At 41.3% G+C, this 11,648-nt stretch overlaps 1 protein-coding gene across 1 annotated transcript in view; it reads right to left on the reverse strand.

Annotated features, from left to right (window-relative positions):
• Positions 1-11,648, reverse strand: part of LOC109930798 (A-kinase anchor protein 9-like) — a 117,987-nt gene that overhangs the window by 47,248 nt on the left and 59,091 nt on the right. Inside the window, exon 13 of the mRNA XM_048607967.1 lies at positions 6,364-6,526. Within this exon, the coding sequence (XP_048463924.1) occupies positions 6,364-6,526 (163 nt within the window). The remainder of the gene's footprint in view (positions 1-6,363; positions 6,527-11,648) is intronic.

An 11,648-nucleotide genomic window follows, 5' to 3' on the forward strand; every position in this document is an offset into this window, starting at 1 on the left:
AAACAGACCCTTCAGTCCGACTTGTCCATGCTGACCAGATATCTTAAATTAATCTTGTCCCATCTGCCAGCATTTGGCCCATATCCCTCTAAACCCTTCCTATTCACGTACCCTTCCAGATGACTTAAATCTTGTAACTGTACCAGCCTCCAGCATTTCCTCTGGCAGTACATTCCATACACACACCACCCTTTGTGTGAGAAAGTCGACCCTTAGGGCCCTGCTAAATCTTTCCCCTCTCAACTTAATTCTATGCTCTCTAGTTTTGGACTCCGCTATCCTGGGGGAAAGACACTGTCTATTCACCCTATCCATGCCCCTGATGATTTTATAAAGTCACTCCTCAGCCTCTGACGCTCTAGGGAAAATAGCCCGAGCCCATTCAGCCACTCCCTATAGCTCAAACCCTCCAACCCTGGCAACATCCTTATAAACCTTTTCTGAACCCTTTCAAGTTTCACAACATCCTCCTATAGCAGGGAGACCAGGAGTGAAGAACGCAATATTCCAAAAGTGGCCTAACCAAGCCGCAACATTACCTCCCAATTCCTATACTTAAGGCACTGTCCAATAAAGGCAAGTATACCAAACGCTTTCTTCACTATCCTGTTTACCAGTGATTCTACTTTCAAGGAACTACGAACTTGGACTCCAAGCTCTCTTTGTTCAGCAATATCCCTCAGGGGCTTTGCCATTAAGTATATAAGTCCTGCTCTGATGTGCCTTTCCAAAATGCAGCACCTCCCATTTATCTAAATTAAACTCCATCTACCACTCCTCAGCCCATTGGCCCATCTGATTAAGGTCCCATTGTATACTGAGGTAACCTGCTTGACTGTCCAAAACACCAAGAATTTTGTTGTCATCTGCAGACTTACTAACCATACCTCCTATATTCGCATCCAAATCACTTACATAAATGACAAAACACAGTGGATTCAGCACCAATCCTTGTGGTACACCGCTGGTCACGGGCCTCCAGTCCGAAAAGCTACCCTCCACCACCACTCTCTTTCTCCTACCTTCGAGCCAGATCAGTATTCAAATGGCTAATTCTCCATTTATTCCATGTGATCTAGCTTTGATAACCAGTCTACCATGCAGAATCTTGTCGAACGTCTTACTGAAGTCCATATAGATCATGTCCACCACTCTGCCCTCATCAATCTTCTTTGTTACTTCTTAGCCTCGTCTTCACAAAATAACTTGTTGCAGAGGATTTGTCATTTACAGCATCAGTAGGAGCGATCATTGTACAGTCCTTATGGAGACAAACTCTCATCTTCACATTGAAAATACCCTTTATCATTTTACATGGCACTACAATCCTGCCAAATGGGAGGAGTTTGAAAAATGGGTTTGAAATTTATGACTGGGCATTCTTGAAGTCCTGTGGGCCTCACAACTGCAGAACAGAATCAGCGACAGCAGAAGTGCAATCAATTACAGTCTATAATCTTATAGTTCTGTATTACTACCCTTAAGTTAGTGAACCAGCCCTGGTTCAATGAAGACTGCAGGTGTCTATGCCAAGAGCAGCCCCAGGCATTCCTAAAAATGAAATGTCAACCTGCTGTAGCTACAGCAGTAGACGACTTGTATGCCAAAAAGCAGAAGCAGTGTGTGATAGAGCTGTATGCAATCCCATAACCAATGGGTTACATCTAAGCTGTGCAGTCCTGCCACATCTAACCATGAATGCTGGTGGACAATCAATCAACTGAAAGAACAAGTAGGAGACTTCACAAATATCCCCTTCCCCAATAATGAGGAAGCCCAGCACAACAGTGCAAAAGACAGTGCTAAGTAGATGATCCATCTACATACATTTCCTCTGGAAGTCCCCTGCATCACAGATGCCAATATTCACCCAATTCAATTCACTCTACACAATATTACGAAACAGCTGAAGGCACTGAATACTATGAAGGCCACAGACCCCGACAACGTCTGGCAATAGTACCAAAGACTTGCGCCCCACAGCTAACCATGCCATACCCAAACTGTCTCAGTGCAGTTACAATACTGGTACCTATCAAGCAAAATATCCTGTGAGCAAAAAGCCAGATAGATACAACTCAGCCAATACCAACACATCAGCCTACTCTCAAACAGGAGCAATTAAGAAGACAGCTCACCATCACTTTTCAAGGGCCATTCAGAATGAGCAATAAAAGCCGGCCCACCAGTGATCTTCACATCCAACAAACTCATTAAAAATGTGATGGAAGGGGTCAATAGTGCCAACAAGCAACACTTGCTGACTATCAGTCTGAGTCCTGTCAGGACCATTCAGCTCAAGGTTTAATTACATACTTGGTCCAAAAATGGACAAGAGCTGGACTCCAGAGGGGAAGTGAAAATGATTGCCCCTAACATCATGGCAGCACTTGACTGAGCATGGCATGAAGGAGTCCTAGCAAATCTCGAATCAATGGGAATCAGGCAAAAAAGTCTGGTAGGAGTCATACCAAGCACTAAAATAGATGGCTGTAGCTGTTACAGGTCATTCTTTGCAATCCCAAGGTATCACTTCACGAGTTCCTCAGGATAGTGTCTAGGGCCAACCATCTTCAGCCGCTTCTTCAATGACTTACCCTGAGTCATAATGTCAGAAACGGAGATGTCTACTGGTGATTTCACAAGTTCAACACCATTTGCTACTCGTTGGACACTGAAATATCCTATGTCCATTTGCATCAATATGGGACAACATGAAGGCTAAAGATGAAAAAATGACAAGGAACATTTGTAACATACAAGTGCCAAGCAATGATAATTGCCAACAAGAAAGATTCTAACCATCACCCTTTGAAGTTCAATGACATTACCACCACTGAATCCCACACTTCCAACATTCCAGGGATTACCACTGACCAGAAACTTAACTGGACCAGCCGTATAAATTCTGTGGACGTAACAACAGGTCATAGTCTAGGAATTCTGTGGCAAGTAACTCCATCGCTTGACTCCCCAATGACTGCCCAGCATCAACAAGGCACAAGTCAGGAGTGTGATGGAATGATCTTCATCTGTTTGATTGGTGCAGCTCTAATGATACAGGAGAACACAACATATGCAGCACAAACCAGCCCAACTGAGTGAACCCTATACACCACCTTCAACATTTTCTCCCTTCACCAACACACAGTATTTACCATCTAGAAGGTGCACTGCGCAACACAGTAAGCCTTCTTCAACTTCATCTTCCAAACCTGTGAGCTCCACCACCCACAAGACAATGGCAGAAATGCATAAGAACACCACACCTGTAAGCTGCTCTCCAAGTCATATACCATCTTGACATGTAACTATATCACTGTTCCTCACTTTTGCTGGGACAAAATTGTGGAACTCACTTCCTAACAGCAATGTGACTTTATTGCACACAAAGGACTGAACAGTTCAAGGTGACATGAACTTGAAAACATAGAAAATAAGTGAAGGAGCTAGTCATTTGGCCCTTCAAGTTTACTCCACTATTCAATGCGATCATCCAACTCAGTACCCTATTTACACTTTCTCCCCATACCCTTTGATACTTTCAGCCCCAAGAACTATATCTAACTCCTTGAAATCATTCAATCTTTTGGCCTCAACTGCTTTCTGTGGTACAGAATTCTTCAGGCTTACTACTCTCTGGTGAAGAAACTTTGCTTCATCACAGTCCTAAATGGGCTACCCTGTATCCTTAGTTTATGACTCCTGGCTCTGGACTCCCTGTTTTGTCTAGTTAGAATTTGATTGGTTTCTGTGAGACTGCCCCTCATTCTTGTAAACTCCTGTGGAATATAGACCTAACTGATCCAGATGCTCTTCATACATACAGTCCTATCATCACAGGATTCATTCTGGAAAACCTTTGTTGCACTCTGTCAATGACCAGGATGTCTTTCCTCAGCTAAGGAGATCAAAATTGTTTACAGTACTCCAGGTGTGGTGTCACCAAGGCCCTGTATAATTGCAGCAGGACATCCTTGTTCCTGTATTCAAATTCTCTCTCTGTGAAGGCCAACATACCACTTACCTTCTTCACTGTCAGCTGCACCTATATGCTTACTTTCAGTGACTGGTGAACAAGAAAACCAGGTCTCACAGTTATAACCTCTCAGTTATCCACATTAAATTTCATTTGCCCACTCACTCAACTTGTCCAAATCACACCAAAGCATCGCTGCATCCTCCTTATAGTTCACCCTCTCACCCAGACTTATATTATCTGCAAAGTTGGATATATAAAACTTGGTTCCCTCATCTAAATCATTAATATATACTGTGAATAACAGGGGTCCTAGTATCCTAGTCCCCGTGGTACCCCATGAGTCATTTCCTCCCACTCACAAGAAGATCTGACTATTTCAACCTGTTGTTTCCTGTCTGCCAACTAGTTCTCCATCCATGTCAGTACATGACCCCAAATACCATGCTTTTTAAATTTACATGATAAGATTTATGCAGGATGTTACTGAAAGTCCAAGTAAACTCCATCTACTGGCTTCTTCCTTATCAACTCTTATTGGACCTACAAAGAATTCCAGTAGATTTCCTTATGTAAATCCATGCTATGACTGATATTTTCACCGTATTCTCGCATTTCCCCCCCTATTGATGTCAGGCTAACCAGTCTGTAATCCCCTAGTGCCGCTCTACTATCTTTTTTAAACAGTGGGGTTACATTATTTATCTTCCATAGGAACCGCTCCAAATTCAACAGATTCCAGAAAGATGGCCACCAATATATCCACCATTTCTAGCGCCATTTCCTTACATACTCTGGGATGCAGATCATCATACACTGGGGTTTTATTTGCCTTTAATCCCATTAATTTCCCCAACATCATTTCCCTAATAATACTGATTCCCTTCAATTCCTCCCTCTCACCAGACCCTGTGTTGTGCAACATTTTTGGGACGTTATTTTGTCCTCCTTTATGAGAAGAGGACAAAAATATGTATTTAATTGGTCTGCCCTCTCTTTGTTCTCCCCTGTTTCTGGCTGTAAGGGACCTATGTTTTTCTCTTCACATACCTATAGAGGCTGCTACAATCAATTTGTAGGCTTCTGTCGCAATTGAAACCAGATGGCCCTGTTAACGAGGTTCCTGATTGGGGTCATTAACCTGGGCCAATCAGGAAAGCCTTGGCTGACCAATATAACCAGGAGATTAGGACTCCAAGCTGCTGGCTACAGCCAGTGTACTGTACTGTAGTTAAAAAAAAAAGTGACTTGGTGATGGGACACTGGCCTCTGTGCAGTTATTTCAATTCCTCACAAGCCTTCTCTCCTCCTCTATTCTCACCTTTTAAACCAATCACTTCATCCTTCTTGGCTGAAATCTAAATTGTTCTCTATCTTTAGGTCAAGGGCATTTTTTGCTATTTTATATGCCCGTTCCTTGAATCTAAAACTATGCCTAACTTCCCTTATTAGCCATGATTGGGCCACCTTTCCCATTTTATTTTTGTGCCATGTAGAAATGAACAGTTAGTGCAGTTCCTCCATGCACGCTTTACATGAATTTTTATTGTCTGTTTTTATGTTACTTGTTCGTACGCCCTCAATTATTTTCCTCCTTTCATGATCAACTTCTGTTGGCTTTTAAAACTTTTCCAATCCTCTAATTTACCACACTACTTTTTTCTTTTCAATTTGGTACTATCCTCAACTTTCCTGGTTAGCCACGGTCATTCCGAAAGTCCTTCTACCTCACTGGGTTGTATCTTTGTTGGAGTCATGAACTATTTTCTTAAACATCTGCCTTTTTTCTCAACCTTCTTTTCTGCTAAACTCTAGTCCCAATCCTCTCCAGCCCTTGTTCCCATATAATTATCCTTATTTAAGGTTAGCACAGTTGTCTCCAACTAAAGCTTCTCACTCAAACCGAATGCTAAATTCTACAATGTTAACTCACTGTTTCTAGGGGATTTTTACTCTGACATCATTTAATTAGTCTGCTCATTACACATGATTCAGTTGGATTGTGAGCATGGGACATATTGTACAATCTATACCCATTGTCTCAAACTAACAACTTGATTAATTTCATTGAGTGACACTCCAAGCATATAACCAGACAATCAGAACCTTATTTCAACAGTACAGATAAAAATGCTCAATAAAAGCCAAAAGAACTGCAGATGCTGTAAATGAGGAACAAAAACAAAGTTGCTGGAAAAACTCAGCAGATCTGGCAGCACCTGTGAAGGAAAAAAGAGTTAACATTTCGGGTCTGGACGTGAAAAGTTAAGTCTGTTTTTTCCTTCACTGATGCTGCCAGGCCTGCTGAGCTTTTCCAGCAACTTTGTTTTGCTCCTAAAAGGGCTCAAATTTGATTTTAAAAGTCTTGTTCACATTTAACATACCTTCTGCTTTATGAAGTTCCAATGCCAACTGCTCCCTAGCCTTCTGCTCTTCATTAATTCTCTCAAGTAGTTCTTCTTGGCGTTTACGTAAATCATCAATCTCAGTTTTCCTTCGGACAGATTTTCGCATGAGGTCCGTCTGAGTGGCCCTGGCATGATCAAGCTACACACAAAGCATATTACATAAATTAATCTTGAACAGTTGTTTATCAGTTCTTAATCAACACTTACATATATACTAAAGATAATCACCATTTGCTAAGAGTTTAAGTGCACATATTAAGTAGTGCAATTCTTATTCATTCACAGGATGAGGGTGGTGCATTTATTATCCATCCCTAATTGCCCAGAGGGCAGTTAAGAGTCAGCCACATGTGGGTCTGGAGTCACATGTAGGCCAGACCAGGCAGGATGGTGGTTTCCTTCCCTGAAGGACATTGGTGAATGGGTTTTTCCCTGATAATTGACAATGGATTCATGGTCATCGTTCATAAATGAAACGTGTTTGGAAGAGCTCTGGTGGTTAATTAGAAACTTCAGTGCACTTTACTGTGTGAGGTAATACATGCCTTTTCCTTGACATCTGAAATTTAAAATGAATTGAAAGCACCATTTTTTTTTCTATTTAGTAGAAGTCATCCAGAAAAATTTAAATTAATGAGGATAACGTTTAAGTATTTAGTTCACTGTACTGGGTACCTAATCTTACAGAATAATTATAATTTGCCCCATCTACTCTATGTATATAAATGTTAACTGAAAACATATTGAAACATATAGTACATAATTTGATGCTGCTACATTAGAAACATTAGGACAGATTCTTAAAAAATAAAATTAACTTTGTTAAAGTCTTGAACTATATTTCCCCAGAAATGGAAGTGTCCTGATCTACTGGTGGTGCATAATTGCGGAGACTGGCAGGAGATGTGCCTAATCCAACACAACTTTATAGAATTAAAGACACTTACATATATCAAAAATTACATCACTTGTGACATGAATGGAGTATTCACCCTGGGGTAGGGACGATGGAAAGAAAGAGTGAAAGAAAGGAAATTGGCTTCAGGTCTTGAAATAGCTTCATATAGCAGATCAAAGACTTGAGATATTAAACAAGTGGATAGCTTTCCAATCCACCTGCTTTTCTCTGGCAACTGATAACAGGTCTCATATCAGTTTCCACTCCTAAATTTTAGCAATAAGGTAAAATTTATTAAAACTTAATAAAATTTTGGACTACACATGAATACAACTTCAAAGAAAAGAAGTGTGCAACACTATTTTACCCATCATATTTGAAATGTTATATACGCTCTTACACTACCTAATTTTTAATGTGTTGACATTAATGCTTTCCACAGTTTTGCATTTAAACTGCAATACAGAATGACGTCTTCAATTCTTACACACAGTACCAGCATTCTTCTTTCAGCAGCAATTTGATTATTTATATAAATCTGTAAACGATCTGTTACTGCAAGACTTTAACTAAGCAGAGCTTGCTTACATAGTATGAAGTGTATTAACAATAGTAGAATTTAAGGTGTAGTTTTCAAAAATCTATTCCTCCAAATTAATTTAGCAAAACCCAGCAAAGTCCATACATTCCATAAGCTCTTGACAACTTTGACTTTGTTTAATATCTTAGAGTCATAGAGTTGTACAGCACGGAACCAGACTTTTCGATCCAACTGGTCCAGATATCCTAAACTGATCTAGTCCCATTTGCCAGCACTTGGCCCATCCAGGTGCCTTTTCCATGTTGTAATTGTTTCCCGCCTCCAGTACTTCCTCTGGCAGCTCGTTCCATGCATGCGCCACTCTGTGTGAGAAAACGTTGCCCTTCAGGACCGTTTTGAATCTTCCCCTCTTATTCTAAACCTATGCCTTCTATTTTGGACACCCCTACCCTGGTGAAAATACCTTGGCTATTCACCCTATCCATGCTCCTCACAATTTATTAAACCTCTATAAAGGTCACCCCTCAGCCTCAACACTCCAGGGAAAAAAGCCCCAGCTTATTCAGCCTCTCCCTATAGCGTAAACCCTCCATTCCCAGCAACATCCTGGTAAATCTCCTCTGAACCCTCTCTAGCTTAATAACATTCTTCTTGTAACAGGGTGACCAGAACTGGACACAGTACTCCAGAAGGGGCCTCATCAACGTCCAATACCACCTCAACATAATGTCCCAACTTCTATACTCAAATGTGATAGCAATGAAGGGAAGCATGCTTAATGCTTTCTTAACCACCCTATCTATAGGTGATTCAAACTTCAAAGAATTAGTACCTGAACCCTTAGTTCTACAACATTACCCAAGGCCCTACTTTAATTGTATATTATTGTTTGTTTCACCAAAATGCATTTATCCAAATTAAACTCCATCTGTTACTCTTTAGCATAAACGACAAACAAAAGTGAAATAAGTACAGATCCCTGTGGAGTCCAAAAACAATCCTCTACCATTACTCCCTGTCTCCTGCTGTAAAACCGATTTTGTATCCAACTGGCAAGCATGCCCTGAATCCCATTGATCTAACTTGACTAATTAGTCTACCAAGTGGAACACTGTCAAAGGCTTCACTAAAGTCCAAGTAAACAATGACTACCACTCTGCCCTCTGGGTTATTTCCTGAAAAATACTCAAAGCAAGTTTGTGAGACATGATTTCCCTAGCACAAAACCACGCTGATGATCCCTAATCATTCCTTCCCTCTCCAAACGCAAACAAATTATATCTTTCAGAATCACCTCCAACAACTTGCCCATCACCGAAGTCAGACTCACAGGTCGATAGTTTGCATGCTTTTCCTTACATCCCTTCTTAAACAAAGACGCAACATTAGCCACTCTCCAGTCATCTGGCACCTCACCTATAGTTATACATGAAGAAAAAATATTTTTTCAAGAAACCCTGTAAATTTCTCCCTAACTTCCCACAATGTCCTGGGATACACTTAATCAGGTCCCGGAGATTCAACCAACTTTGTATTTTCTGAGACCTCCAGCACTTCCTCTTCTGTATTGTGAACTGTTTTCAAAATGTCAATATTTACTTCTGAGTTCCCTGGCCTCCATTTCTTTCTATGCAGTAAAAACTGACACAAAATATTCATTTAATATCTCACCCACCTCCTGAGGTTCAACACAGGGAAGACCTCTTCGATCTTTAAGGGGGACTAATCTCTCTCTCGTTGTTCTCTTGCTCTTAAATGTATTTGTAGAATCTTTCTGGATTATTCTTAGCCTTATTTGCCAAGGCTATCTCATATTCTCTCTCTGCCTTCCTGATCTCCCTCTTAATGTCCCTACACTTTTAATACTGTGCAAGAGATTCATTTGAAGCCAGTTGTCTATATCTAATATATGATTTATTTTTATTCTTGACTAGAACCTCAAAAGCTTTATTCATCCATTGTTCTCTAATTATTCCAGGCTTACCTGTTCACTTTAAAAGAACATAATGACTCAACTCCCATTATCATATTTTTGAAAACCTCCCACTTATCACACAACCCCTTACGTGCAGTCTATTCCAATCAACTTTTGAAAGTTCTTGTCTCATACCATTAAACCTTGCCTTACTCCAAATAAAAAATTTAATTTTTATGGAAGGTTTATCCTTTTCCATAACTATTTGAAAAGAAACAGAATTATGACCACTAGACCTAAAGTGTTCCCCTACTATCACTTCAGTCACTTGCCCTGTCTTATTACCCAAGAGAAGGTCACGTGTTGTTTCTTCTCTAGAAGGAAGATTTACATATTGATAAAGATTTTTTTCTTGAACTCATTTGACAAATGCTTCACCATCCAAACCTTTAGCACTATGGTAGTCCCAGTCAACGTATTGGAAGTTAAATTCACCTACTATTACAATCTTATTATTCTTACATATATCAGAGATCTCCACACATTTGTTCCTCAATTTCCCTCGGACTATGGAGGGGAGGGTTGTCTATTGTACAATTCCATCAAGATCCTAGAGTCATAGAGTTGTACAGTGGGGAAACAAACCTTTTGGTCCAACTCGTCCATGCTGACCAGATATCAAAAATTAATCGAGTTCCATTTGCCAGCATCTGGCCCATATGCCTCGACACCCTTCCGAATCATATACCCATCCAGATGAATATAAAATGTTTTAATTGTATCAACCTCCACCACTTCCTCTGCCAGCTCAATCCATACAAGTACCACCCTCTGCAAAGGAAAACATTGCCCCTTAGGTCCCTTTTAAATCTTTCCCCTTCGCCTCAAACCTTTGCCCTCGAGTTCTGGACACCCCCATCCCAGGTGATCTTTCCTTTTTTATTTCTAATTTCAACCCATGTATTTTCACTGGACGATTCTTCAATTTTGATTTTTCCTAGCAACATCTTTGTAAATCTTTTCCGAACTCTTTCAAATTTGTGGAAGTGGCAGCGTTGGACTGGGGTCGACAAGGTCAGAACTCACATGACACGAGGCTACAGTCCAACAGTCTTATTTGAAAACACAAGATTTCGGAGTCTCATTCCTTCTTCAGGTGTTAGTTAGGGAGGTAGTATCAGACACAGATTTTACAAGTAAAAGATCCAAGGTTCACACCATTAATGAGGATGTATTAAACAAACCTAAGATGCTGTTAAATCTTCAATCAGTTAGAAGGTTTTAATCGATTAGAATGGAAAAGTAAATCCCCAAATTCCTTTCAAGTCATGGTCCTGAGACAACTAAAGGTTTTATCAGTGGAAAGAAGAGGTGACATTTCGGGTCAGACAATGTATGTCAGGTGTGCAGATGCTGCAACCGCATTCGGTGCCAATGACGACTACCTCAACAGGGATCACCAGACGTGAACTCACCACACTGTCCAGTCACCCTCCCTCTCTCTCTCTCTCACGCGCGCACCCTCTCTCTCTCTCTCTCACGCGCGCACCCTCTCTCTCTCTCTCTCTCTCACGCGCGCACCCTCTCTCTCTCTCTCTCACGCGCGCACCCTCTCTCTCTCGCTCACGCGCGCACCCTCTCTCTCTCTCGCTCACGCGCGCACCCTCTCTCTCTCTCGCTCACGCGCGCACCCTCTCTCTCGCTCACGCGCGCACCCTCTCTCTCACACACGCACACCCTCTCTCTCTCTCGCTCACGCGCGCACCCTCTCTCTCACACACGCACACCCTCTCTCTCACACACGCACACCCTCTCTCTCACACACGCACACCCTCTCTCTCTCACACACACACACACACCCTCTCTCTCTCTCACACACACACACACACACCCTCTCTCTCTCACAC

This window comes from Rhincodon typus, chromosome 2 (assembly GCF_021869965.1).
Source record: "Rhincodon typus isolate 14 chromosome 2, sRhiTyp1.1, whole genome shotgun sequence".
In the NCBI taxonomy this organism is placed as follows: domain Eukaryota; kingdom Metazoa; phylum Chordata; class Chondrichthyes; order Orectolobiformes; family Rhincodontidae; genus Rhincodon; species Rhincodon typus.